The 27,688-nt window shown below is 46.7% G+C and overlaps 1 protein-coding gene across 4 annotated transcripts in view; it reads right to left on the bottom strand.

Moving 5' to 3' along the window:
* LOC134517374 (calcium-activated potassium channel subunit beta-2) overlaps positions 1-27,175 on the bottom strand; it is a 159,680-nt gene extending 132,505 nt beyond the window's left edge. For 2 of the 4 annotated variants that reach the window (XM_063338802.1, XM_063338803.1), the window contains exon 1: positions 26,923-27,175. In XM_063338802.1, coding sequence (XP_063194872.1) covers positions 26,923-26,960 — 38 coding nt within the window. In that variant the 5' untranslated portion in view covers positions 26,961-27,175. Of the gene's footprint in view, positions 1-26,394; positions 26,416-26,922 lie in introns of those variants that run through there. The other 2 variants (XM_063338796.1, XM_063338801.1) reach the window with 2 other exon arrangements.
* Between the last annotated feature and the right edge of the window lie 513 nt (positions 27,176-27,688).

The raw sequence follows: 27,688 nt of genomic DNA, 5'->3' as shown, positions 1-27,688 counted from the left end.
GAATCTCTCCATCCCCTTGATAATTTTTGTTGCTCTTCTCTGAACTCACTACAATTTTTCAATATCTCTTTGCTAATGAGTTTCCCAGAACTGAACACGGTGTTCCAGGTGCAGAAGCAGCGGAGCCGCAGAAAGGTGGTCTGAACCCGCTGCCCCAAACCGCAAAGGCCCTTTTCCTGCTGTATCTCATTTCCAGCTTGGGTCTATCTTGTGCCTACAAGTTTTGAGGGAGAAGATGGAATTTAACCTACGGTTCTGCTTCAGATGCTTAGCAGGCAGATTCTAAAATGCTACATTTGAGGGTTTTTTTAGCAAGTAATTTGGGGTGTGCCCATCTGTCCTGACGACTACAGTTTGAACTCTAAGCAGCATCGCCCATGGGGAAGGCAAAACCCTGTCTTACGTCACTCCAATATCCAAATATCCAAGTGGATGGGTAATTCAAAGCCTCCCACTTAGGAAGGATGCTGGGGTAAGAGCGGATTTTCATGTCTTCAGAGCAGCAAGATTCCCATCTGCAGAAGCAGACGTGCAGAATTGTGAACCAAAAATTCCTTTCCTCCTACCAACAAAAATGGATTGATCTGGTTTGTTCCAGTGAAGAGGAAACCTGGTCACATTCTCCTGTTGTGTAACTAACCCCGAGTTCATTGTACAGCGTCCTGACCAGCTGCTGCTCTCTCTGGATCTCTTTGCATCTTTTACGGAGGACTTTAGTTCCGCCAAATTTCATCTCATCTGCATACCTTATTAGAATGTTGCTTCCTCTTCCATTTCTAGATGAACAGTGAGGATATTAAATAAAACTTATTTAAGAGTAAGCTTTGTGGTTCTTCTATGGTCTCCTCATCTTCAGCTCCATGCTTTGCCACTCGCTGTTAACCTCTCTTTATGGCCTTCCAGCCTGTTTTCAATCAAGAAGACGGTATTCATCTCCAAGCTGATATAAATTAATTTTTCTAGCAAGATTTCACGAGGCACAGTATCAAATGCACTACTCGGATGCAAATATATTACCGCTCCAGCATTCCCTTCATCCGTTAATTTTCTCTTTCTATCAAAAAAGCAATCAAGTTTGTCTGGCGAGATTTATTCTTGCTAGAGCGATGGTGTCTGCGGCTCCGTGCTGCGGGGGCCAGCTCTCAGGCATGCCAAACACCCACCACCAGAATTGCCTCCGAGGTAGCTGGGTGTACCGACGCCCCTAAAAATGGGTGTTTGGGGGGCACTATTGTGTTAATCCTGGAGTGTGGGCTGAGCTAATAGGCAGTTCTGTCATTATTCTCTCAGTGCAAGGCCAGGCGGCACTGTGATTTCTGTCCAAAAATGGTTGGCATCCTGGGGCGCAATTTCCCTGGAGGGCTGCAGCCAGGGGTTGTGGTCCCTTCACCGGCTGAAAGCAACTGCTTTTGTTTTGTGGCGAGGTCACCCAAAATGCCACAGAAAGGCCTGTGCCGGCACGTCTTGCTCAGCACCATCCTCTTCCCTGCCAGGCATCCCTCCCAGGGCTCTCTCTACGGTGGCACGGTGCCTGGCCAGCATGGGGACGTGGGGACGTCCTGCCTGCAGTCTCGTGACGGGTTCAGGAGCAACGAGCTGGCGGGCACCGGTGGCCATTGCCACGAGGGACTGCAGCCACCCAGGGACCACTGAGGGGACTTTTTGATGGGCCCAGCTGCGCTGGTTGCCTTCGTATTCCTCACCTGCACCGCAATCCAAAGCAATGCTGATTTCTTTATTTTAGAAAGGGTAAAAGGTAGATTTTCAGAAAACAGCGTTTTGGGATCATTTAATACTCCTTTTAAGTGTCTATATACACTTTAGTCACTAATAGTCTTCTGTTCACAAATTAAGAGAAATAATCACATGCAGTCCGGCATTTCCATCGCTTCCCCCCGTATCCCAGGCTCATCTCTATCAGCTGATTTACGTATAGGCCGGTTTTCCCTCAAGTATTTTCTCACACGTTACTAAGGAAAGATATTTTATTGGCTTTCCCTCATTTCTGAATCGTTCACGTTTCTTTTATCTGTCTCATTAAAGATAGATTCCAGCCATCATTAGTTTCATACCCACTCTAGTTTACTAATTAATGGACGTACTTTCTCTCTAGGATTTTTGCTTGTCTTCCCCCGATACGAATATAATGAATGTCTTTCGTATTCCCTTTAAATCTTTTGGCAGCATTAATTCACTCTGATTTATTTATTATTTTTTTTGCTATCCTTATCCATTCCCTGCTGAGCTTTAAATGAATCTGTATTCTTGCCTGATTTCCTTCCCACCGTCTCCTGTTTCAGCACGGGTTTTTTAACCTCACATCTTTGAGCAATCCCTGGAGAAGCGACTGCAACTGTCGCAGATAACAAACTTTTCACGCGCACACTTATTAGTCACGCAGATTTGTGCACACATGCCTGCCACGGAGATCGGAGGGGGTCAAAGCTGGAAACGGCCCCTGTTGAACGATGGGTGCAGGGTCTGGGTCAGGACAGGGACCGTTGTCATCGGGTCCTCCAAGGCTGAGCATCCTCCTATGAGCCAGGCGAGACGAAGGTGGGCTCCCACCCCAAAACACCAGCCATAACCCCCCAAATCAAGCCCCAGCAGGTTCAACAGGGTCCTTCAAAGGATGCCTGGCATCCACCCAACGCCCGCGCTCAGGAAAAGCAATAAACATCTTCCTGCCAGTAATTAGTTCCTTAAATAATTAGTTAATATCCGTACAGTACTTTGAAGACGTTAAGTGCTCTGTAAGTGCGCACGTTATTTTTGGCATTTAGGGGTCCTTGCAGTCTCTGCTGGCATTAATGTTCTCAGCATTAACGAGTTGTGTGACATGGCTTAGGGGTAGATGCGTTCAGCAGAAAGGATTAGTTGCTATCTCTCCCTATGCTCTTTTTTGAAGAACAAACAAACAAACAAAACAACCCAACCCTAAATTTGCCAGGAAAAGGAGTATCTATCTTCACTGCCCCCTGAGGGCAGCAGAAAGGCTCATCGTGGGCCCCTGGTCCAGCTGAAAAGCTTTTGTCCTGGGTGGGGGGAGCACAGCTAATATAATCTGACCCCTTCCCAGGCTGCTCCCAACAAGTTCCAGCTGCGAATCCTTCCCTTGCTCAGTTGTGGCTCGGTGGGGGAAAGGGAAAAGGCAGATTCTCCTCTTCCAGGCCAGGTAAACTCTTACTGTCAACTCGAATTGTGATATTTTTGAAAAGGAAAGGTTTTTCTTTTAAGAGCCGCTAAGATTTCAGCAGGGACACGGGTGAAGTGATTCTTAGCGCTGGGCTCTCAGGATATGAAGTAGCCTGTTGATGTGATCTACCTAAAGCTAATGGAGGTAGTGTCTGTGTTGGTACGGCTTATATTGTTCTTACAAACTCCCTTAAAGCTCCTAGCTAATCCGTTATTCCGGGAGCCTAATGCAAGGCAGCAGGTACTACAGTTCCCCTGCAGAGTCTATTTTCAATATTAATTATCTTGCTGCGCGTTAAGTAGTTTTTGTTTTTGCGTTAAAAGGTTTATGAAGATTAGATGATTAAAATGATAAAAACTAATTTTCTCAAGCGTAGCCGCTCTGCAGCAGTCAACTGTAAAGAGAAAAATATGTGCACTTAGTTGTCTTGGAAAAATGGCACTATAACTAAATTATCACGCCGGGGGAAGGGGGAGGCCGTTTTGTGACAAATGTTGTTGCCGTCCTGCTGGCCACACACTTGCGCTTGTGTTGATGCGTCCGCTGCTCGTTTTCATTCTCAATAAAGGCGATATTTGTCTGAGAAATTAATTTGGGTATACGACAGGAACGGCTATCGCTTGCGAACACGCCGCATCTGCTGCAAAGCTAAGCTCAACATGACAGCAGGGTGTATTTTGACGGCGCTTTGAGGAGGAACGGGGCTCTGTGGCCGGCTCTGGTTTCATGGCGTTAAGCGGGGCTGCGGGACAAGTGCCTCTTGCGGGGGCAGCTGTTACTGGACAATGATCTTCTGGTGAAAGGAATCTCTTCTACAAACACCGTTCGCCTCGGTTCCCTGGCTGCACAATGGTGAGGAAACCCTGAAGGAGAGGGATAAGTCACAGCCCTGCCTTCTGTGAGACATTGTTATTAGTCTGCTAATGCTGACGGGTACCTGGGTTCACTTCTCTGCTCATCATCCCCAGCGACACCCTGCGAGAGCTGTTACGGCGTATTACAATAGACCGCTAAATCTGGGGCCGTTGGACCTCGGCAGATTTGTTGGGTTTAATTTTAATTTTTGAACTCTGAAGTGAGGATGGGTTGGTTAAGAAAGACACATCCATCCCTTTCTCCTCGAAACCAGTGGAGCTGGAGGGTGACCTGAGCGGCGGAGGTGGGCGCAGCCACCAGAGCCCTGCCAGAAGCTGCTGCCCTGTCACCCCGCTCGCCTCTAACCTGCTGCCCACTCTCACCTCCGCCGCTGCCACGGCGGGACACACGCTTTTGGGTGAGAGAGGGCAAAGTGACCCCAGGCAAACCAGCAGCGACACCGTCCCCATAGAGCATCCCCAAACCCATAGAGCATCCCCAAACCCATAGAGCATCCCCAAACCCATAGACAGTGCTTCAGGTCACGTCCTGGGACTCTGGCACGGAGCATCTTTTTCCTTCCCCCCCCCCCCATTATAATCATGGTGACTTTTAAGCAGCATAAAATGTTTTGTTATAAGGAGGTTTCCTGCCTCTCAGGTAGAGGAATCTGCACAGTATGCGCTGAAGCCACGGGAATTACTAAGTCGCTATTATCGTGAGCAGTGGTCACCCCCATCACACATGTGCGGATGAAACTCAAAGAGCAAAGGTGCTTTGTGAGATCCGGGGTAAGCCAAGAAGCTGAGGACAGGCAGGGGAATTGCTCTGGTTCTTCTGCATGCGGGATATATCCATTTTATATGGTCCTGTGGTGGTTTCTGCATTTTGGGACACTTTCCTTCAATGTCTAGCACTCTAAATATATATTTATTTTTTTTCTACGAGACTGTTGTCATTAGTGTTATGAACTGTTGTTTGTTGATACCATGCAGTCTTTTCAATGTCCTAAAATTTATTACGGGTATTAGAGCTGCCAATGTTTATCCATTTTACACCTTCATTACCTGAGCCAACCCCATCATTACTCCGAATACGTACAAATACGTACTGCTGTCTTGTTTCATTATAATTCCCATTTGTTTAGTGCTTTATTTCTAAGAAATAATTTACTGGAAAACATGCTGAAGCGTAATCGGCCCCAGTATTATGTACGTTTGAATCTCAAGCGTTTGGCAGATAACGTCTGTGACTCGGAGGTGGCACGGTGTCCGCTTTAGGCCAGCGTATACTGGGCCAATGAATACACTTAATACTGGATCCTAAACAGTCCCTGAGAGCCTAAAGTGTGTGGAGTGGATACCTCGGCCTCCCCCACATCCACAGTGAAGGCTCCTCCCGGTGCTAAATATAACCTCTGGCTCAGAAAATGAGGAGTTTGCCTTATTAACATATGTCCCACCTACAGCAGTAACGACTGACTGTATTTGATCTTTTTGCCCTCGTTCTTCTGAACTGAACGTGCGTGTTGTGCGAGGCTATAGTCAGCTGTGGAGAGGGGGAAGGAGGAGAGAAAGAGAGAGGGGAGGGGAAGAAAGAAAAGAAAAGCAGGCTGCAGCTGCCCGTGACTAAGATGGACATAGACGTCACCCTGTCATGGTGGCAACTGTTAGATTTCTATGTTGAGAAGGATTTTAAGGATCAACTAAACAGAAAAAAGCCGAGATGAGAATGCAGAGAGGAAGGGGGCCAGAAGGACAGCTGTGACATGTCTGATGTGAGAGGACTCTCGATTAAGGGAACAGCCGGTCCACCCTGGGCAGAGAAATGGCACTTGGAGCCTAGGACAACGCGCTGAATGCCCTGCCTGAGAGAAAGCGTTGAAAAAGAGCTGACCTGAATCCATTTTTAGTAGTGACTGTTCTTTCGAACTGGAAGTGTTTTCTGAGCTGCACCCAGCTGGGAGCAGGTTCTGCTGCGCCGGCCTCTGGCGATGTCGGTGCTCAGCCGGGGCGCAGGGCGGTGGGATGCCACCCGCGCGGGGAGGAAGACAGCCTTGGCTCGCTGAACCGCCCTTACCTCTGAGAACGTGATGAAGCTCACGGCAATCTTTGGCCACGAGGAACACAGAGTTACAGGAGGTCCTGCAAGAGCATCTGCTGCAATAAAAGCAGATTAATTATCTCTGTATTTTAGGGGAGCTTACAGCCAGTCTGCGTTAGAAATCCCAAACGCCACACTTCATCCGTGCTAAAGGCCGGAAGGGAAAAGCCTGAGTTTTTCAGCTGGCAAGGTGTCGTTAATAAACCAACCCAAGGAGGAAAATACCACAAACAGTGTTTTGGAACAAATGATATGATTAAAAAAGTATATTTCATCCAGCAAGTAATTATCCCACCCGCTGATATTTGTCAAGATACAATTCAGCGAAAAATAAAATCTGTGTTTCTGCTATAACTTCTGGCTCGATTCCCACAGATACCGATCCTCAATCTTTAGCCAAAATTTGCTGAGGCATTGTCTGACACAGAAAATGGACTCTGAGCTCTAACATGAAATCTAATTACAGGAGGTACTGCAAGACAGGGCAAGAGATGATGTCTGTAGTGCTGGAGAAGGCAGGGTTTGGTACCCATTCTTTTCCAGCAAAAAAATAGCAGCTATCGGTAACGCTGCCTTGGATGCAGAACATGCACACAGACACATGCCTAATCCCGCATTGAAAAAGCACATACTGCCTTCTCTCCTCTTCAGTCACAACCCAAATGCCTGCAGCAATATCAACAGATACCATAGAAATTGGAATTTTTTATTCCTATGCAAGGAAGCTGTGCCGTGCGTGTGCACACAGGGGGAAGTGTGAGGATTTGGCTCGTGGGTAAGAAGTCAAAACTGCTTCAGCACGACACGATCTTTTGAAAACCTCTCCATCGATTTGTCAGGACCTGCCTTGTGTCTGGGCAGCGACGGTCAGCCACCCCAGCGATGCCCCTCTAGGGGCAGCAGGATATCCTGGGGGCTTATGTCTCTGCAGGCAACAAGACCTCTGGCATGGGGACTGGATTCCCTGGATTCCTTTCCCTGCTCAGCACTCGGGAAGCTGCGCTTTGCTGAGGGTTTTGCCCGGGAGCTGCGTATCCACGCGCATGGGAAGTTTGCCGTAGGCTGTATGACACAGCACAGGGATGAAGGGGGCTGGCGGGGGCAGGTTAACAGCGTGGCTCTGAAACAGGCTGGAGGGGAAGTGCTGCAAAATGCGCTTTTGTGAGGGAACCCCTGAAAATCGAAGGCTCGGCCCTCTATGGCAGTAGCGTGCAGGTTGTGGGAACGGCCAGCGGCCGGGTTCAGCAAAGCTCCCGGTGTCCAAGCGTGGACCACAGGCTGCATCGAGAGTGAACGCAGGGACCTGTTCTCGGGTTTTAGCTTTCATCACAACTGCGTAAGCGACATGAAGCAAACGTTAACACACATGTTAATGCGTGAGCAAACATTAACAGGCATGCTAACGTGTTAGAGAGAAACGAGAATCAGGGCATCCCGGTTCTCCAGCAGGCGCAGGGGCTCTGTCTAGGGCTTTGCCAGGCAGGCGGTATGGGCCGTACGGTGCTTCTGCTCCCGGCTGCGTCTCCAGTGCTCTTTCTCATCCGGGACGTGGTCTGACATTGCAGAGGGGCGGGTAGGACCCGTTCCTTTGTGGGTTTGTCTCCCTGTGGTGCTGCTGTCTCTATCTGCCCAGGAACTCCTATCCACAGTTCAGTGTTCCCGCTGCTCTTCCCAGTTGGATTGCCTGGGCACTGCTGTCGCTGAGAAGTGTCTGTGTGGCTCCTGTCAGGGACTGTTTTCTATACAATGAAGTGGTGGCAACTAAACACACCAAGGTTAACAAGGCTTTTCCTTCCCTGAGGTGTCTCTCCTCCATCTCCTGGGATCACCTAGATTGGACTGTGCTGCAGAAGAGCACCTTCCAATCGCTCCCATTACTGCACCCTGCCATTGCTCTCTGCCCTCCATCTAATTCTCTCTGAGACCTCCTCATTCTCCGAGCAGCATCACGCAGCCCTCACGCAACAGCCACCAGAGACCATTAAACGCATTTGGTGAGAGGAGGGCTCCCAGATGGAAAAATCAAAGCGCCATCCTCCGAGGTTTTGTGCCTGGTCACGCCTTCACTAAACTGGGATTAATATGTCAAAGGAAATACAGTCTCCTCTGGGCACTTCCAGAGAGGCTCCATGAACCAGGGTAAACCTATAGGATATACAGTCGTCTTGCTTTTTTGTCTCTGCGGTATGCATAGCAATAAACCCCTTTATGTATACGTGTGCTATCAGGGATGTAACGTGAGCTCTGTTAGCTCTCATTACCCGAGGACAGGCAGATCTGTTATTTACTGTTTCAGTGCTCACAGCGTGGGGGATGGTATTCAGGGTTCATCTGGCCACAAGGAATTCACAGTATATCCTGCACGGCGTGGGATACACGCAAGAAGGCACCTTTAATACAGCATCTCTCTACTGGTGGGACAAAATTACCTTCCTTGGTCGTCCCAGCTGGCACGGGATCAGCTGGATAATGAACACCTTAAATTTGCGTTCCTTGAGGGCGTCAGGAAAGGAGGAACAACTCTTTACCTTAACGCAAGGTGAAAATCATAGTATGGCAGTGACGAGGCAAACTGTGAGGTTGCCCTCGGGAAACAAGGGAATATTTGTTGCTCATTAAGGAAACAGCAGGATGAGAGCCACAGATTTGCTAAATGTCTGAGTAAAGTTCCTAAGAGGAGAAGCACCTAATGCACTTTCTGGTACACGTTTTCATTTTCCATCACCGGTTAGCGCATTGTGGAAAGCTTACCGTGGTCATGACATGCTTTGTGATAGTGATCAATATCTAATTAGGCAAAATGTTCATTTGTTAATGCCTGAAGCTTTAAGCCTCACCGTCAAGCACCAGCCCCATGTGCATTACCCTTCCCTGTGACAAATCACTTGTGTTCTTGCTCTTGACCTAACAGGGTTAACTCCCACCGTGGCAGTGCCACCAGCTCAGTTTAACCTCTTCTTTTTCCTTTGTGTGAAAAGCGAAAACTACAGCTCTCGCTTAGTCAAAATGTGATGCAGAACGCGCTGCTCGGGCTTATTCCCTCTGCTGCAACCCCTGCGGGAAATCCCGACGGATAGCCTTGCCCTGTCTGATGCTTTACACAAGAATGAATAAGATGCTTTTTTTTTAAAGGAAAAAAAAAAAAAAGCACTTTCTGGTGATCTAGAACTGCTGCAGTTTCCTCCTGCAACATGAGGAGGTGACTGCCATCCCTTTCCCTTTCCTCCTGCCGGGAAATCCATTGCTGGTAGTATAGCAGCACCTAGAGGCCCTGGGCCAGAGATGGCAGCTGGGTGACAAGCTGCTGGGGACATCCCCTGCCCCGAGGAGCCTGCAGTTGGGGACAGGGGGGTAAAGAGAGCTGCTGTCGGGTCCCGGTGAGCGCCCACACAACTCTGGGGCTCAGGGAGAGCGTGCCGTTTTCCTAGTGACACGGAGGATTTGGGGATGAAACCAGAACAGACCCAACCTTCCCGCATCTCGGGGCTCTTCCTCCCTTCCGTATTCAGACCCACCGGCTCTGTGCGACCAAACAGACTCCCCAGAGCTGATTTGGGTGGGGGGGGCAGGATCCTTAGCACTCACCTTCCCAGCAGGCAGCGGAAGGGGAAAGGTTTATATTCACTTCATATTTGGAGATATGCCTCCTTACCTTGTTAAACCAGAGGCTCCCTATTGGCAATACGCGCACCCCCAGCCTGCCCGTACCTCTGTCCCCGCCTGCTTCCCCCGGAGCCTCGGCTGTGTCCCCAGCTCCTCTTCCCCTGCTCCGGGGCAGCCCCAGGACCTTCAGGGGTAAGTTACCCTAGAAAAAACCTGTACCCAGCTCTGCCCCTTGGAAGGGATTTCTGCATCAAAGAGATCACCGCCTTATCACTGAATAATCCCTCTCACTACAGGGTTGAGCTTTTTTCCAAGCAAAATGTGCTTTGTTTTGGTTTTTTTCTTTTTTTGTGTGCGTCTATAGATCTTGATATAATACAGTTAAAACTTCTGTGGGGGTTGGGCACATCACCTCATCCTAACTTGGTCAAGGAAGGGAGAATCGGCCGTCGACGCTGACGTGGTTAGTTGTTAAAGCAGCTCCCCGCGCTGCTCGCTGGAGCTCAGCTGGCTGCTTCTCCCTGCTGGTTTTCCAGACACCTTTTTCTTAAACAGTTCTTTATGCCTGATATTTTCCTCTCATTAAACTACCTTTTGTGTTCAAATTAAGTCACTTCTCTGTCTGACTTCAGCAGTTATATAAGCTAAGAAACAGATTTGTCCTCTATAGCCTTTTGTCGTTACTGCGGCTCTGAACTGGCTTTGGTATTTAAGCATTCATGAGAAAATACGGATGCTAGAAATAGTGCAGCAATTGAGTATAATGCTATATATGGAGGTAACAACACTTCCTCCAATTAGTCTTAATTTCCTTATTAATATAGCCATGAAGCTCAGCCTGCCTTTGGTGTCTGCCTTGGAGAGACACTTGTTTCCACCCTGGGTTTAGGAGGGGAAACTCTGCAAAGGGGTGGAATTAGGGGAGGATAAGGAGATCCGAGGAGAGTCTGGTGGGTCCAGCCCTCCACAGGGGCCGGGGCACATGGCTGAAGTTTAAGCCTGTGGTTAATTTCTGGCCAAGGAAAGAGGTCTCAAGCATTTGGACAAGGGGATGAGGTGGCCGTATGGCACGGGCTCTCCAAATAGAGCTGTGCCGCTTCCCTGCTGGGGGAAATGAGACGGGATAAGGGCGGAAGAGAGAAACTCTGTCCATTTACTGGGAGAGCGGATGAGTACATGGAGACCTCACCTTGCCTCTGCCTGTCCTCCTTGGGCCAAAGGTGGCTTCCTGCTCCAATCCTGCGGGCTGAGCCATTTCTGAGCTGCACAGCTCCTGCAGTGAGGGCTACGGCAAAGGCTGAGCTGACGGAAGGGCTCTGTGCACGACAGATGGGCGATAAACCAACACAAGACAGAGCAAACCAGCTTTCTGTCTTATTTTAAGGTAGGCCTAATCCTAGCATAGACAGAACAACACGAAGGACGAAACATCCCTTAAGAAAGGATCTTGCTTCTGTGCCACATCCTACTGCCTTTCCTTTTCACCCAAGGTTTCCCCTCTGCGGCTGGTGGCAAGTGTCAATGCTGTTACACGGGTGTCTAGGAGGTGCCTTTTATGTTCATATTCCATTTGCAAAGAACCTTTGACGAATGTATAAATACATTTTAGAAGACAGGTACTGGGATAAAGCAGGCAAACAGACAACAGAGGCATAACTGGAGGGAAAGGAGAATGGGAGTAATTTTCACGAGTGTGACAAGTCCCTCACCACCGCCCTTCCTTTTCGTGCTTTCCTTATAACCAGTTGCTTTCTTTCACCCTGTTTTTTCTTTCCTTCGTTTCCCATTACCTTCAAGTCACACAAACTGTGGTTATGCTCTGTACAAAAGCTTTTATGCAACACAGGTAATGAGGAAACAGTATTTTCACCGTGCCCTGCCACCATCAAGCTAGCAAGCTCATTCATCACGGCTCTCCCCATGCCTGGCAAGCTGAAAGGTAGTGCCCTTGGATGTCAGTGCTCGTAATGGTGGTTGTATTTTCACTTGCTGGTTCATAATGTGCTGGTCACCAACCCCCAACAAGTAGGGGACGTTTCTCACTGCTGCAGCCGTTGCTGAATTATTTGCCAATGTCCCTGGGTAGTTTTGGCAGCGTCTTGCCACCTCCACAAAGGGCTTTTGGCCACAGAGGGCCCTGGGGCAGGCTGAAGGTGGTGGGGTCACCCTCAAGCATTGAGGTGTCACTATGGAAGGAGGAGATGCCATTCACCTCGCTCTTATGTGATGAGCAGCAACATCATGCAGATCCACAAACTCCTCGTTCCTTAATCAAACCCTGATATTCCACCAGGAAGTGGTGTCTGGAGCCCAGCAGGACTCGCATAGTAATTAAAGCATGTCAGCAACACAAATTTATTGTTAATAGTCATGAAGAAGACTCTGAGCAGGTGGAATGCTTTGGAAAGAACAGGAATGTACAGGTAGGCCTGACACTGTTGCTTGTTCTCCTACTTGAGCAACACCATTGGGAGCCCTCTTTCTCGCTCTTGAGAGCAGCGTAATGCAAGGCAGGACTGACCTCTGTTCCCAACTTTCAACAGGATAAAAGGGCTAGAATAAGGCTTTCCTTCCCACTCCCTGATTAGCTCCAGCGCCTAAAAAACCTGAGGTCTAGGACTGGTTGTCTCTTTCTGGGAGAAGAGAGATGGCTCGATCCTATGTTCTTGTCCAACAAGCTTCTCCAAGGCAGTTGTCCTTACCACCGCACCTACAGCTCCAGCACCTAGCTGCCATCCTCAAGTGAGCGTCTCTGCTACTGCAGCTATTCTTAACCTATCGGGGGGAAAAAAAAAACCCTTCTGTTTTTTTTCGAAGTCTAAAACATTGGTCTAGAGGGAGGATGAAGAGGGCTGCAGGAAGATATTCTCAGTAGAGAATGTTGCATAGTTGCAAAAAAAGCACGTTCTGTGCAGGCCTAGGCACTGGTCTACAGAGAGCCCTGGTCTGGGAATAACTTTACGGATGCTAAGAAATCAATCTGAGTGTGTATGAGATCAAGACCTATGAAAATTGATAAGGGCAACTAGCCAGCTGGCGTGCGTCGGTCTAACTCCACAGAATTTGATTTGTGCCAGTTGGTCAGCTACCGGCCATAAGGCCAGAGGCGTCCACGTGCCGCAGGGTGCGAGCTGCTGCAAGGCAGGGGCCCTACGGAGCTCCGCTCACCAGATGCTTGATGGAGCCCATTAAATTGCTTAAAGAGCAGATGAGCTGCTTGAGCGTTTCCTCAGGAAACACCAAAAGAAGCAGAGCATCTGGAGTGGAGTTTCACAGGCACGTCAGGGCAGCCGTGGAGGAGCAGCTGGTGGGCAGCAGGTGGGCAGGGACCGGGCTCTGCCCGCACACGCCACTTGACATTAATTATACCTGCTGGACTTCTGCATGCTCCTTCAAAACTTCTGCGGGAGATCAGGCACGGCACTAACTTCAACTCTTTGAACTGTGGTAGTGATGCTTGTCTGGAAACTATGCTAACAGGAAAAATCCACAAAGCGTGTCAGTTTGTTTTCCAGACTGCAGGCAATCTTGTTTGATTTTTTTAGTAGGTATTAGGTCTGATGGTGCTCTCCTTATTCTCAGTGAAAGGGGCACAAGTAATAGCTGTCTTGCTCAACGTCGTGAATGACTAGTGAAGTCAGCGTTGGCTGTGAGAGCTATTTCCCTCATTGCATTAATTCTGGTGTGCAAGATTTCATTAAATGCAAGAAAACAGGCATTGACTGAGTGTTGCGAAGCCTCCCCTAACTGCAGTTATTCCTTCTTGTCCTTTATTTATAAACTGAATCCTTACTAGAACTGTATGTGTAGCAATTCACTTAAAAAGGGACAGTAACCGATATCTGCACACTCACAACTAGGAACGATTTAGCCTCCAGAGAGGAAAAGGCTGTACTTCCCATTCTGAAGGCGGAGGTTTGAAGCCCAAAGCTTGCCCAGGGTCTCTCCTGTTACCTGTGTAAGAGCCAGGAACAGAGATCCGATCTCCCGTACTCCAGCGCTTTTACTATACGGCTATTCTCTAGTCCCTTATTCCTGCAAGCCATTACTCTATAAACATGATAAATAGACTGGGAGAAGTGTTTAGCATTGAATACTTACTACCGTATAATCGCCCCAGCCTCCCCTGGCAGCAGAAACATTACTCTTATGTTGAAAATGGGGAAACGGGGACACAGTGCTTTGTCCAAGCTTGTGGGGCTGTTAGGATCGGAGTCCTGCAGCCCAGGTCAGTCCTGTGAACTATGTTGCCTGTCGGTGTTAGCCGCTGCCAGTGAATTCAATAATGGCTTAGTGGAAGAGGAAAATTAAGCCGTACTGACACGGGAGACAAGATATGCTTTTCAATGAGATTTGAAAATTGAGACAGAGAGTTGATTAGGTTCGTATCACTGTGCGATCTAGAGATGTTAAACAACCAGCTCTCCGCAGCCACGCGGCTGGGAATATCGACCGGATGGAATCGCTCCTCCTGAAATGCTGTAGCCTGTTAGTACTGCAGTGCTGCTCGGAGGCGGTTATTTTGTCATGGGAGGAAAGAAAAAAACCTTTCTTTCTCTGACCCTCTGAGTCTTATGGGACCCTGTGTGCAACAACGTGGTGCTTAAATTTTCCTTGACTATTTTGCAAAGAAGATAGCGTCAGAGAGGCACGTGGAGACACAGTGGATGAGAGAAAGTTCACAGGTGACAACCCTACTGTTATCAATACAACGAACGCATCTATACTGTGAGGCCACGTCTATGTTGTGATGGGGCGAATTGCAGGAAAGAGAACGTTCGAGTGTGCTGAGCCCCAGCACGGGACCGCTCCTGTCCCTGGCACGTGCTCTTCCTTGGCTGTGGTTCAGATGGGCTGGATGGAGGAGAGACCAGGAGGCAAAGGAAGTGGCCTGCGCTGCCTCTTCAGGTCCTGTGGCTCAGCGATGCTGGGGCAGACCAACTGCACTCAAGATTTCCCCTTCCAGACAAGTCTAGGGAATGTCAGATGACAACAGGGAGAGCGATCTTGACAGTACGCTGACAACCGCAATGAGGTGACAAGCGGTACAGGCACGCTGAGAGTGAGACAAGGGTGTGCAAACTCACACACACGGCACTTGCAAGACACAGGACGGAGAGGGAGGATTACGAATGCTGAAACTTTCTGGAATACTAGTTTTCCAAGAGCGTCTATCTTTGCTGTGATGCTCCCTCTCCAATTACATTATTAATGCTTTGTTATGTGAAATCCAGTTCCAGCTGACTGGCGCACTGTATCAAACAAGGCACATCACAAATCGGTGTGTCAGCCTGGTGAACTGAAGAGGGAAAAATAAATATCTCCACTTCTGCAAACTGTCTTTAAAAAAAAAAAAAAATCAAAACCTACACAAACAGAAATACCAAACAAGCTGCCTCTATAAATTGCGGCTGACAACTGTGATATGAAAAAGCTGCTGAGACGAGGTGGCGAGGCTCTAGGCGAGGTGGAGAGGCTGATTTTATTCGCTGTCCCACTGAAGTCCTGAGGACAATGAAAGGCAGTGGCTGCTCTGTGCCCACCCGTGTGTCTGTCTGAGTTAATGGGGCACCTGGAGTCCAGGAGGATCACCTCACCGTGAATCCTCCCCAGCTGGCATTAGGAATTCGCTGAGTTCCCCTCTACAGACTGCACTGTAATGGCCGGGGTGGTGATAAGCAGCTGAATGGAGCTGCATTGCCAGCGGGGCTTTGCCAGCTCCTTTCCAACCTGAAAAAGGACGTTTTGTTGGGATGGAAGAGATTAGGAACTATTTACAAACATCCCAGCTTCCAAGGTTCTGGAAAACCTTTCAACGTGTTTCTTGGTTTGCAGAAAGGTCTGACCCAAAGCATCCAGCCTGTGGTGACCCGCTCTGCCTTTAGTGCCGTTGTAATCCCGTTTCCACCACGACGATTAATCTGCAGAGAGCAGAAGGACTCCTTGCTCTGCCCGTCTACTGCCAGAGATGCTCCTGCTGACCAGGGGACAAGCGTGGGCTCTGGGAGCCCTGGGAATGGCTCTGCTTGGGGGACGTTGGGTGGCCAAGGGGGACACAGCCTGTGGAGCTGGAGGCAGTCAGGGTACCGAAGGCTTTCTGGAAAATGAGCGGTGTTTCTGTATGACTGGGTACAGTGGTGAATTTATAGGGCTCTTCTGCTGCCTCAAAAAGGAGCAGCAGAGAAGCGGGGGCGAGAGGGGAAGGATCAGCATTGATTAAGCTGACAGTTCTGCTAATGTCACTGTGGACACAGCCACCTTCCGTTTCTTTGCCAGCAGCAACTGAAATAATGAGATGCAGAGGGAGAAGGAGGGAGCGTCGGCGCTGGGCTACTCACAGTGCTGTTGGCGGTATTTAGATGAGAAACTGGTGGTGTGATGGATGGCCATGATGCAAAGATACGTGGTGATCAGTGCTCTGGAAACGCAGGCAGATTAAGTAGGACTGTGCCTGACTAGTCTGAAGGTGACTCTACCAAAAGCCAGTTGTTGGATGCTAATTGCTTTTGTCCCCCACAAGTAATATTCCAAATTTGCAGTTCCTGCATATTTGTCGGCTATTTTCACGCTTTGGTCTAGATCTGCAGGCTGTGCTTCTCGTCAGGCTCCACAGCTCCCAGGCAGAGAAGAGCTTGTTTGGTCCTGATGAGAGCATGACAAGGAGAGTTGAGGACAGGCTGAGAGAGTTGGGGTTGTTCCCTGGAGTCTTCTCCAGGCTGAGACCTTATTGCAGCCTTTCAATACTTAAAGGAAATACTTATAGGAAAGATGGGGACAGACTTTTTAATAGGGTCTGTAGCGATAGGACACGGGGTAATGGTTTGAAACTGAAAGAGGGTAGATTCAGACTACATACAAGGAAGAAATTTTTTAGGATGTGGGTGGTGAAGCCCTGGACCAAGTTGCCCAGAGAGGTGGTTGATGCCCCATCCCTGGAAACATTCCAGGTCAGGTTGGATGGGGCTCTGTGCAACCTGGTCTAGTGGAAGATGTCCCTGCTCATGGCAGGGGGTTGGACTAGATGCCCTTTAATGGTCCCTTCCAATGCAAACACTGTATGACCCTATTCTGGTATTTCATGCGATGGCTCTTAAGCCTTATGTTAGACTGCTGGACTTGGATTTAGGCCTCATTCCATCCATTCTTATGGATGGTTTCAGAGTAAGCGAAATGTGTTTCTGATTTTATAAGCTTGATGTGTATTGTATATAGTTAGCTGTGACGGGCAGTTCTGAGAACAATCATCTGTATAAATACCCAGACATCGTTATTTGGATCCGTATCTCCCCGGTCATTATGCAGAGGTGATCTCTTGACATCTTTCAAAACACCATATCAAGCTATTTCCAAGGAGGTTTCTGCTTGGAAATGAGTATAAAGCTTTAGTGTTAATTTTGTAGGAGTTATATTGAATGTTAATAACATCTCCAACACTAGGCTTCACATACAGAACATTATGGTTATCTATCTAGTGTTTCCAATTAACCAGGGGCACTGTCTTTGCTCTCTGTTTCATCCAAGGACAAAAGTAATTCGTTAGGATAGCAAATTGCCTTCCCCTCTTGCAAATTAGCATAAGAGCATCACTATAGAAATAATCCATGCTATCTGGATTACGGCAATGAAATTGCTATAAACGAAAGCTGTTTTCTGAACTAATATTTAGAGAAGATGAGAGAAAGATACATACAGGAAGGGCATTACTAAATAGATTTCAGTATTTATCTTTTTGAAAGAGGTTCTTTTTCTCCTGAAAGGGTAACGTACATCTGTCTTGCAAGGAGTTTCCTTAGAGGGTTTAAATGAAGAGTGAAGCTTTAAGAACAAAATGAAAATGGAAGAAGAAATATACTGCCATGGGAAGCTCAGAAATGAGGCACTCGGGGTTTCAGAGAGTAATCATTAATCCCCTCCTGCCCCGAGGGCATTCCTGTGTGACCATCAAAATGACACACATGCAGCTGTCTGGCACTTCGCCACCTCCCTCGGTTTGATGGACTTTGCTCTGGGGATGGCTAAACCTCCAGCTGTTCAGAATGGTAGTTTGTTTTCCTCAACAAACACGTTCAGATGTTTACCTGACCTATCGGAATCCACAAAAGCAGACTATAAATCTTTTCCAATGATTTTTTTCAACGCCTTTTCCTTCCCAGAACCTGGAAACACAAGAGACCACCAAAACCTGAAAACCTGTCCAGCCTGAGCACTGCTTTACCCTTAGATTAGGATCGATGGTTGTGCCGGAGTTGTACCAGGGGCTGTTGTACTCATGGCTTAACAGAACGTGTAACAAGGTGCACCTTATTAATACCAGGGGTGGGGAGGAAACTCAGGTGTGGGCCTGTCTGGCTTGGTGATACGACTGCAGAGCTCACCTACCCCCAGCACAGCGCCAAGCAGTCCCCAGCTGGTCCCTGGGGCACTACAGCTCATGCAGTTAACGTGGCACAAGCTTATACTGCAAATGGGCGAAAGGAGACAAAGGCTGAGTCAGAAATAAACTCCAGGAGGCAACGCGAACTCTTCAAAGTGAGCTGAGGGTGCAACAGAGGACCATCCGGCAGGGGCTGGGACCTAGAGCTCCCGGGAAGGCGGTGTGTTTCTGCACACGTGGCTGAGCCAGCAGGGCCTGAAACGGTTTGGTTCTGATCACCTCATCAGCTTGGGCAACGAAAAACACTTTAATGATAACTGGCAAGATATTAGCATTGATTTGGAAAACGCTGCACGGGTATGATAAAAGAGCAGATACGTGATGGATGACAGAGAGCCGCTTGTCTGGCTTTGTTCAGTGCTTAGTAATAGATGAGAGAGACAGAAAAGGATCTTCTCCTTTTCTCTCACACCATCCCTGGAGGTATTTAAAAGCCAGGTAGACAGAGTGCTTAGAGATAGGGTTTAGCGATGGTTTTTGTCAGAGTCAGGTTGACGGCTGGACTCGATGATCCGAAAGGTCCCTTCCAACCCAGGCGATTCCACGATTCTAACAGTGCTGTGAATCTTAAGTGTAAGACACACTCAGACCACAAAAAGTATTTCAGAGCCTTCCCTCCCATCCCACAAAGCAGCACACTGATACAGTGATGGTTACCGAGGCAATATCCGATGCCTGCAGACAAAATGTTTATTTTCTTTTATTACAAAAAGTGAGCTGGAAGTATGGCTCATCAGTGCAAAGAGGACAGGTATTTCCAAAGCTGCTGCCAACCCCCTTCCGTGGCCGTGATTTGATTCCTGCACGTACTCGAGAGGGACCCATGACTCAACACGGGGTTCTGAACTGAACTGCATTCGCAGGTTTTGATTCGTTATAACTCCTAAGCTCCAAAAATGAGAGCCTTTCAAAAATTTATTTTAAAAAGAGACCAGGAGGTGATTTTAAATAACCAACAACAAACAAACCCCTCTGAAATAATGGGAGCAGCTGTACGTATTTCTTAGCAGTGAAAGAACTAAAATCCAGGTATTTTCTGATCTTAGGTTTCCCATGTGTGCAATCGAAACTGTAAATTTAGAGAAATACTGCTGTGGGAAGATGAAAATTCCCTTGCCAGATGAGGACTTGGCTCTTCTTGCTCAAATATACACATGTTTTTGAGATTGTTTGCTTTGTGATAGACAGCTCTAAATCCAGGTCTTTCAACCTCTTAAAAAACCCTCCTGAATGTATTAAATACATATGTAATAGAGAGCGCTCCGGGAAACTGAAACCTGTTGTGTGTCTGCAAAAACGAATAGCACATCTGCAAAAAGAACGCCAATTTGGGAGGTCTAATGCACTCAGGGCTGGAACACGGTAACTTCAGAGTACCTGGAACAGATTTGGCATGACCTGCGCTAGCAGACCTAGGGCTGGAGCCATGGCAAATCTGTCCCCAAAATGTTTGGCTATTCTTTTAGCGCACTGGAAAATATTGAACATTTTGGATCTTCAGTTGTTTAGCTGGCTACCTTATGTGGGTTGGAGGCTAGGTATTGCAGCAGCATGAAGTTCAGTCTGGTAAACTGGGTAAAAACCAAAGCTGTGGTACGATGGGAAGATGCTGACGCCCTCCTGAGCTACCTGGTTGGAAGCTGGTGCCCCTTACTGTGGTGTAGCTGCACCCCAGGACAGACTGAAAGGACGTGGTTAGTCTTCTGTAGCAGGGTGGACCTCAATTTTGTGGTGTTTTTGTGGTATGCACTTGGCCATCACTCGAGCAGGGCACCAAAGGGCTAATTCTGCAACACGTAATTTACTCAGAGGTTCAAACTTTGTTTCGAATTTCCACCTGATTCAGATTTTTAAAGCAAATACCTAAAATGCAAATCAAACCTTTGGTATTTCAGGCAGAACAGAATTTAGACATAAAAGAAAATACTAAAAAAAAAAAAAACCAACACAACAACCAAATCATCTGTCTTGGGTTCATCTGAAATTTTGTCTCTGGAGTCTGCAGAGCAGGTAGCCAAGCCAAAATCAGCGGCTAGCAGTGTTCCGACTTGTAGCCAGGCTTTGGAGGAGGAAAGGGTGGCCCAGGCTGCTGTTGGCATGTCCCTGGGACAGAGCAGGGAAAGGAGTACCCTAAGCGTGTGTCAGGGGCACAGGGAAAGCAACCAGGCTCGGATAAACTAAATCCCTGTGTTATGGATTAATTTTTCTGCAAGGAAGAGCTTTTGAAAGGAGCCATTCCCTCTACTGAAGTCAGTGGGACCTGCTGCTGCGGCTGATTTTACCCAGCATGGGTGAGAGCAGAATCGATGGTGTCACCTCTCCTGCATGGCAAAGCCTTTTCCCAGTGCTACCAGTAACACACAGACAAGTGCTGCATCTTTTCCAAACGAAAACAGAAACCCCGTTAGACTCCAAACAGGCAGGGCCAGGATATTGTCAGAAATTCAGGGTTAACTGCATTAACCTGGGTTATGCTTGAACACGCTGATCTCAGCCTTTCCTAAGAGATCGAAGTTCTCGGAGCTCAGTGGGAGGATAAGGTCAGAAACTGACATTTTTTATTTGGGTTTTTAGAACTTCTGCTTCCAAACAGACAGATGAAGCCCATTCCATCACTTAACACTGTGATAACAATCCCAGTACAGTGGAGGAACGTGTCTCACTCAAACGGTATCACAGACTAACATAGGCAACCGGGTATTTTCTGCAAAGCTGTAAGATGGTTAGTGTTTGCATGCACAACCTTTCTTTTGCTGGGAAAGATTTCAGCTTCTCTGTTGTGTGGAAACACACGTGCACAGCCGGTCGGTGCGTGTAGCCTGTCAGCTCTCCTCCAGAGCTGCACGACTGCTCAGAAAATGAAAGCAAACACTCCAAACCGGCCTCATCCAAGCCATCCTGCACCACTTCTGCTATTTGTCCACAAATACCAGGCCAGTTGTCTAGTTAGCGAAACAGAAACATTAAATTAGAGAAATCACAGAAAATAGTGGGTAGGAGGCCCCTTTAAGGTCTCCTGGTCCATCTCTTGCCCCGTGGCAGGCTCAGCTTTACCTGCACCACTTCCCTCTGGTTTGTCTAACCTGCTTTTAAAAACCATTAGTGGTGGAGATTCCAGAATTACCCACAATTAGGTAAAAGGTAGAAGATGTGCTTCACGAAAAATACAACTGTTCCGCTAATAGCTTCTTTTTATGAGGTTGATCTGACCTGTACCGCAACCACTGCTGAAGTATCTGTGTGGTTCACTCATGTTTCAAGGAAACGCGCTGATCCTTTCGGGACATGCAGATCTCAGCACTGGAAAATGGGAGATAGATGCCAAGTTTTGCCTGTAAGATTGTTATTGGTAATCTGCACAGATGAATTTTGGCTAGCTGGGATTTTTGGTCTAACGGACTTATGCAGTTGCCTTTAAGACCTTAATTGTAACGAATGTGATTAGCCTACAATTGTCCGAGAGGCTACGGTGTGACAGGGATGGGAGTGTTTGCTTCCAGCCTACGCAGGCCCGGCAGCACACGTCCTGCTGAGGATGCTGCTGGCTCACTGGCTGCTTGCTTTAAGTACACACCAGGGCTGTTTAGTCTGTACAGTGACGAAGCGTGGCTGTAACCCTTTAGACACCCCAGCTGCACTCTTAAACTGTCCTCAGCCTCTCCCAACCTACAAAATTTCAGATTTTACAGGAAAGTTACTCTCGCTTTCATGTTTCTTTCACCATTCCTCTGTTTCCCAGGCACACCCTGAGAAGCTTTCATGTAGTACAGTTAGTGATTTCACCGAGACTACTCAGCTCTTTCTTTGGCGACCCAAGGCATAAGGTAAAATGGACTGAACTCTCGTGCATCCCCCTCTTCTTTTCCTTCTACTTTTCATCCTTGAGCACGGTTTTTACAGTGGGAATCAAAGTGGCTCCCAAAAGGGCCCATCCGCAGGCTCGCTGCTCCAGTCATTAGGAGAAGGCTGCCACATGTTCCTTGGCAAGCCTCTGCCACGCTTCAGGTCCAGTTACCGCCTACTGGGAATGGCACCAAATTGCTTCCGGCAACTTAGCATCCCACCAGTGCTATCAGGCTGCTCCACTCGTAGTGTTCCAACTAGTCAGTAACAGAAATATGTCAGCACACCACCAGCACATAATGGACTTATTTTTTTTTTAAATACCAAATGTCTACATCTTAATCCCAGTCAAACTAGCTGAACTCCTAAACACTCTTGTAGGGACTGCAAGTGGGTGGGAAGGAGGAATGTTTGGAAATGGATGAGATAAAAGAGGTTTTCACAGAAGCAGCAGTTCAGAGCTCGTCCCAGGCTCTGCTGCACGGCGGTGCCTCTGAATGCCCTCTCATTTACTGGCAAAGAGCAGCTGGCCCTTGAACGTTACCATTTACGCAGTTTCTGAATTGTACTATTTCTAATAGGTTTTACACAGTTTTTTCCAAATCTGTGTACTTCACAGGAAGATGGGGGACAAACTGGCAATGGGAAGGAGCAATTGTAAACTAGTTAATAGGCCTGACTGTCATTTTTATTCGACCTGTGTGTGGAAAGCTGCTTTAAAGTAGCTTTAAGGAAAATGAGAATCAACCCTCTTGAACTTAACGCTGTTTCGTACAGTCTGAAGAGGCAGCACAAAGCTGCTATTCCCTTCTTCAGTTCAGGGAATATAAATCAGAGGATATGAAAATTTTAAAACATAATTCTGAATCTGCCCTGCTTAACACTGGGAAAATCCGTGATTCCAGTGATAGAGAGTAACAGTATAAAACCTGTTTACCCTTACCGGGTACTGCGGCTTCTACCATCAATTCCTGATTTACCAGCAGCTCTCTATATCAGCTGGACTTTCTTCAGAGCCTCACATTCCAGTGTTTTCCTAGCCTGAAGCTTCCTAAATTGCAAGATGTAGCCTGATGCTGACCATGCAGAACAGCCTGATCTCTGGCAGATCAAAACTCCCTGTGCGCAGCAGAGCGGACACATACATATTACTTGCTTCTTAACCCAGGACTCTTAGAGTTTCATTTTTTGGCCTTATTTAAGAAGCATTAAAATTAGAGAAGGAGGTAAGTCAAAAGACTTGAGGCTCTGAGGGCTTGCACTCGGGTCTTTGTTGTTTGTTTGTGTTTTGCTGGGGGGTTTTTTGGCTTTTTTTGAACCTTATCCAAAGTACTTGAATGTGGTGGAACTAGAGACAATGCCAAATTGCTGGCCCACCACTCGTTACCTTTTTCTCCATATGACTTATCCTCCTGACTGGTAATTGCTCTTGTTTGAGTAGATTTGGTTGAGTGCAGCTTTTGTCCAGGTATTTTAAATCCCTCTCAGAATGAGGCATCAAAGAGAGAGCTGAGGACGAAGAAATTAAGAGGAGAAATTCCTAGGGGCAGAGAAATTGAGCTAAAATCCTACTCTCACACTCAGAACTTTCACAGATGCTTTTTAATGTCTGCACATGTACCCAGAAGAGCAAAATATCTACCAGACAGTTACCTTTGCCAGCATTTATCAATAAATCACCAGAAGCTTTGGATATGCAAGAAACACTTGACATTTTTTCCACTTTTTTTAAACATCACAGTATAAGCAGAAATGAATAGATTACTGTTGGTCTTAAATAGCTTCGTACTGTTCAGGAAATAACATGGCAGAAAAAACCACTTTTAGGTAAAAGCAAAAATTTCATTAAGAAACAACAACTGAAACACTTTCTTTGTGTTCAGATAACACATAATTTGCAGTTCAAAGATACTTTGCTTTGATTCCTGTCAGATGCAGAGGCAGTGACATATGCCATGACATTCACCAGCTAACTCTCAACATAAAAAGATGTGATGATTTTTCTCTAATTGATGGAATGGAAAAGCAAAGGGGTGTGTGTGTGGGGGGGCGGTTTGGTTGGTTTGTTTGTTTTCAAATGAGCCTGAGAAGCAATTTTAAATGGCTGTCAAATATCCAGCAGTGGTTAGTAGACGACTGGATGGAAGATACTGAAATTCAGTTTTTGCCTGTTCCCAATGTTTTTCTTTTGAAAGTATTTTACTTTCTGACATTTCAGATGTTACTTATCGGAATATTTTTCCCCTGGTTTTAAGATATCTCCTGTTCAAATTTGCCTGCTGACTTCACTACGCCATTCTGACAGCTTTCTTTGGGACCAGTCAGCTTTTCTGCAGTGTATTCCAGTTGACAGGTTTCAAAGGAGTTTTATTTTATTTTTCATCTTCCTGTGACTATCAAGTATTATGCTGGGTTTTTTTTCTAGTTGGCTACTCTAGTGTTTCTTTTTCTTTATTCTCCACTGACCGTCAGCACACTTTTATTTTACTAGTGGATATCGTTTTGTGTACTCCTCTTTGCATATTATTTTTCTTGGCCTCTGCTTCTACAGTTAGCGCAATTCTGCCTTTTCATTTTAGAAATCCAGCTAGAATAACTCAGGGCAAAATGTGTGGAGCAGAGGGACTTCCCAGTATGAACCGCTCAGAGCAGAAGTGCAAGGTCTGTGCTCTAGCTGAGAGTTCAGGAGAGGAGGGGCTGGTCCTGCTTCACCCCGAGTACCTTGACGTGGCTTTGATGACTGCAGCAGGTTATTTCCACGAATCCAAAACCTGTCCCTTCAGATTTTACACAGGCTGTGGGCAGCATTTCAAGCTGTGCAAAAAGCACAATCTGAAAAGCCAGTAGAAATACTCACTGGTATAAGTGAGCTTAAAATCAGGCTGTGAAAATAACTATACAGGTTAATAATGATCCTACATCCCTGTTTCTTTGTCTGTATCAGTGGTTCGAGGTTACCAACATAACCCAGGCCTGTCTTCTGGCTTTGCTCCCGACACGGGACTTTCTTCCCTTGTTACCAGCCTGATGGCTTGGAAGTATGACTGCCTCCGTCTCTATTTCAGTGCAGTGTATGAAAAGCAAACATCTGCAGCAAGAAGCACATGGGAGGCCTTGGTGGAAGAGGAAGGATGTACTTTGGCAAAATAAATGTTCAAAGGAGCCATAGCTGCTGCTTTGCGCAGAGTGACTCAGCTGTCTGGGCACGGATTTGTCAGCAAAAATGCAGTTTAACTCAGTGTTTCCATGAAACAGATGAACTGACAGTCATACTTTGTCATATAAAAGCTTCCATCAACTTTAGTGAACTTCTTGCTATGGAAAGGGATGAATAAAGCCAGCACACCTGATTTATCATCTGTGCTATGCTGCTAAGTAAGAGCAAGACACTTGCAAGCGCTGTATGAACACCCTATCAGGGAAGGTCCCTGCCCCAGGGAGCTTTGGGTCTACATGGGAGAGGAAGTCAGGCAGGAGGAGAACGGGAGGAGCCAGAGGTAATGTGACCAACAGAAAGATAATTCCTATGTCCCCAGTTCAAGGTTTGTCCCTCTCTAACACCTCTCACAAGTTACAATACCCTTCATGCACCGAGACGCAACTCTGCTTTCTGCTGCTTCACAACATTAGGGAGCACAGCATATGGTCTACGTGAACAGAAGAAGAAACTAATCTAAAAAGCTTATAGATTCTACAAAAAATTCATTCTATTTCATATATGAAGTAACTTTGTGGTCTCTGACCTGCAATTGTTTGCTATCAATATTTTCCTAGCAAACATTTAAATAGACAAAAGATTGAATGATCAGCAAACAGTAAATAGCAATGATTTCTTTTTTGGCAGTTTAGTCTGGAAACCTGGCTCTAAAAACCATGATAATGCTGTTGGACACCAAAAACATACCATAGGAGTGCATGCAAAACTAATGTCACTTCAGATTCGATACCAGAGTTCATTAGGTACAGAAAAAAAACCTCAATCTCAGTAAATTTCAAGATACTTAAAAGATAATTTAGAAAACCGAAAGAAAGAATGTCAAGAATATGTAGTCTTTTATTGCCTGTTCTTGATACACATGCGGAGTCTTGTTTGGACATGCACCCCTTTCTTCTCTAAACTGAAATACTCGCCACATTTGTACAACACAATGAACAAGACTATTTTCATCCACCGAACTGCCAGATATGACACCTTACGAGCAAAAGATCTGCATGTCATCAAATCCTGTACTGAGTGGTTTCCCTTTAAAGACACCATTTCCAATTTATCTCAAAGTCCAGCTTAGCTCCGAGTATCTCTTTTATGGCAGTAGCACCAAATTGTATCAACATTATAGGATTATGAAGTGGGATCACTTACCCTGTCAACTCTGGCTTTATATTGATACTTCCAGCAGAGCAGGTGCTGTATTTTATTAGTTACAGAGATTCATCGTGCATACAGAAACTGCCCTCTGCACCCTGCTTTTATAATAGGATTCAATACAGCTGAGCAAACACAACCTCTGTAATACATAGGAAATACAGGAAGACAACAGGAGCAGGATAAACTCTCTGATTAGGTACAGCGTGCACAGTGGATCAGAAATACAGGGACGGGGAAAAAGGAGGAGGGAAAATGTGTTTAAGGTCTGCCATGAAGGCCTAGGAAACCCAGTTTAAAGGATTTCTGTCCTAACCAACTCCGTAATCCCTACCAAAGACCTGAACACAAATACAACTTCAGTATATTTCCATGCTGGACTTCAGTTAAATGCTTAACATCGCAGTCAAACAGGGGAAAAACAAAACAAAACAAATCCAACCTACTAGTTGTTAGTAACTTCAGAATAACGAACCGACAGCAGTTCCCCAGCCCAAACAGCTCAATCCATTTGTTTCTACTTACCCCCATTTGTCTCTTGGATATTTAAGGCAAAGGCTCATTTTGTCCTGCAGATTCCGTGCTGCTGCTGCTCAGTATTATCTCGCCTGATCGTAAAAAGGCTCCGGACCAAAAGGAAGAGGAAAGCAATACGTGAAACAAACACAGGAGCCCAAGAGGAAAGCTACACCCTAAAGACCAGCACTAATAGCAACTGCGAGACAGGGCAAAAGAGAACACTCCCCGTTACTAACTTTTTCCATTGATACATGCGTTAACAAAACAGTTTTGCTGCAAACTTCCTTCCTCCTTGCAAACAACGCTTTGCTCTGTGTCTAGACCTCAGATAAACTACATGATGAGCGTGGGCTTAGTGGTTGGGATTTTTTTGGACCAAGTGAGCAAATGAGTGAAATATAAACTAGAAGCTCAGCTGACTGCTTTAAAAGTAATGTGCTCGGCAGTAATTATCACAAGGTGCATTTGTCCATACTTCAGGTATTTTTTAATTCCGAAGCCTTCAGTGGAAGCGGAGTCATATTTGAAATAACCACCTATGGGACTTTCTGGCCAGAAAGCCCCAGTGCAGCAGAGGTGAATGTTTCAATGATTAATAACTTAATTTTTTAACAGCTTGATGGGCTGACAGGGAAAATATGCCAAACCGTCCTTGCCTCAGAGGGATTTTTAGTGCCAAAAAAGAACTGCAGTGAGAAGGAGAGCTCATGATTTCACCTCTAAAGACTTTAAGGCCAGGGGGAGGGGCAGAGGGGCAAAGTGGGATTTACTG

The sequence above is a fragment of the Chroicocephalus ridibundus genome, chromosome 6 (genome assembly GCF_963924245.1).
Source record: "Chroicocephalus ridibundus chromosome 6, bChrRid1.1, whole genome shotgun sequence".
Taxonomy (NCBI): domain Eukaryota; kingdom Metazoa; phylum Chordata; class Aves; order Charadriiformes; family Laridae; genus Chroicocephalus; species Chroicocephalus ridibundus.
Note: the sequence above shows the minus strand (reverse complement) of the source record. Positions and strands in the feature narration are given on the sequence as shown.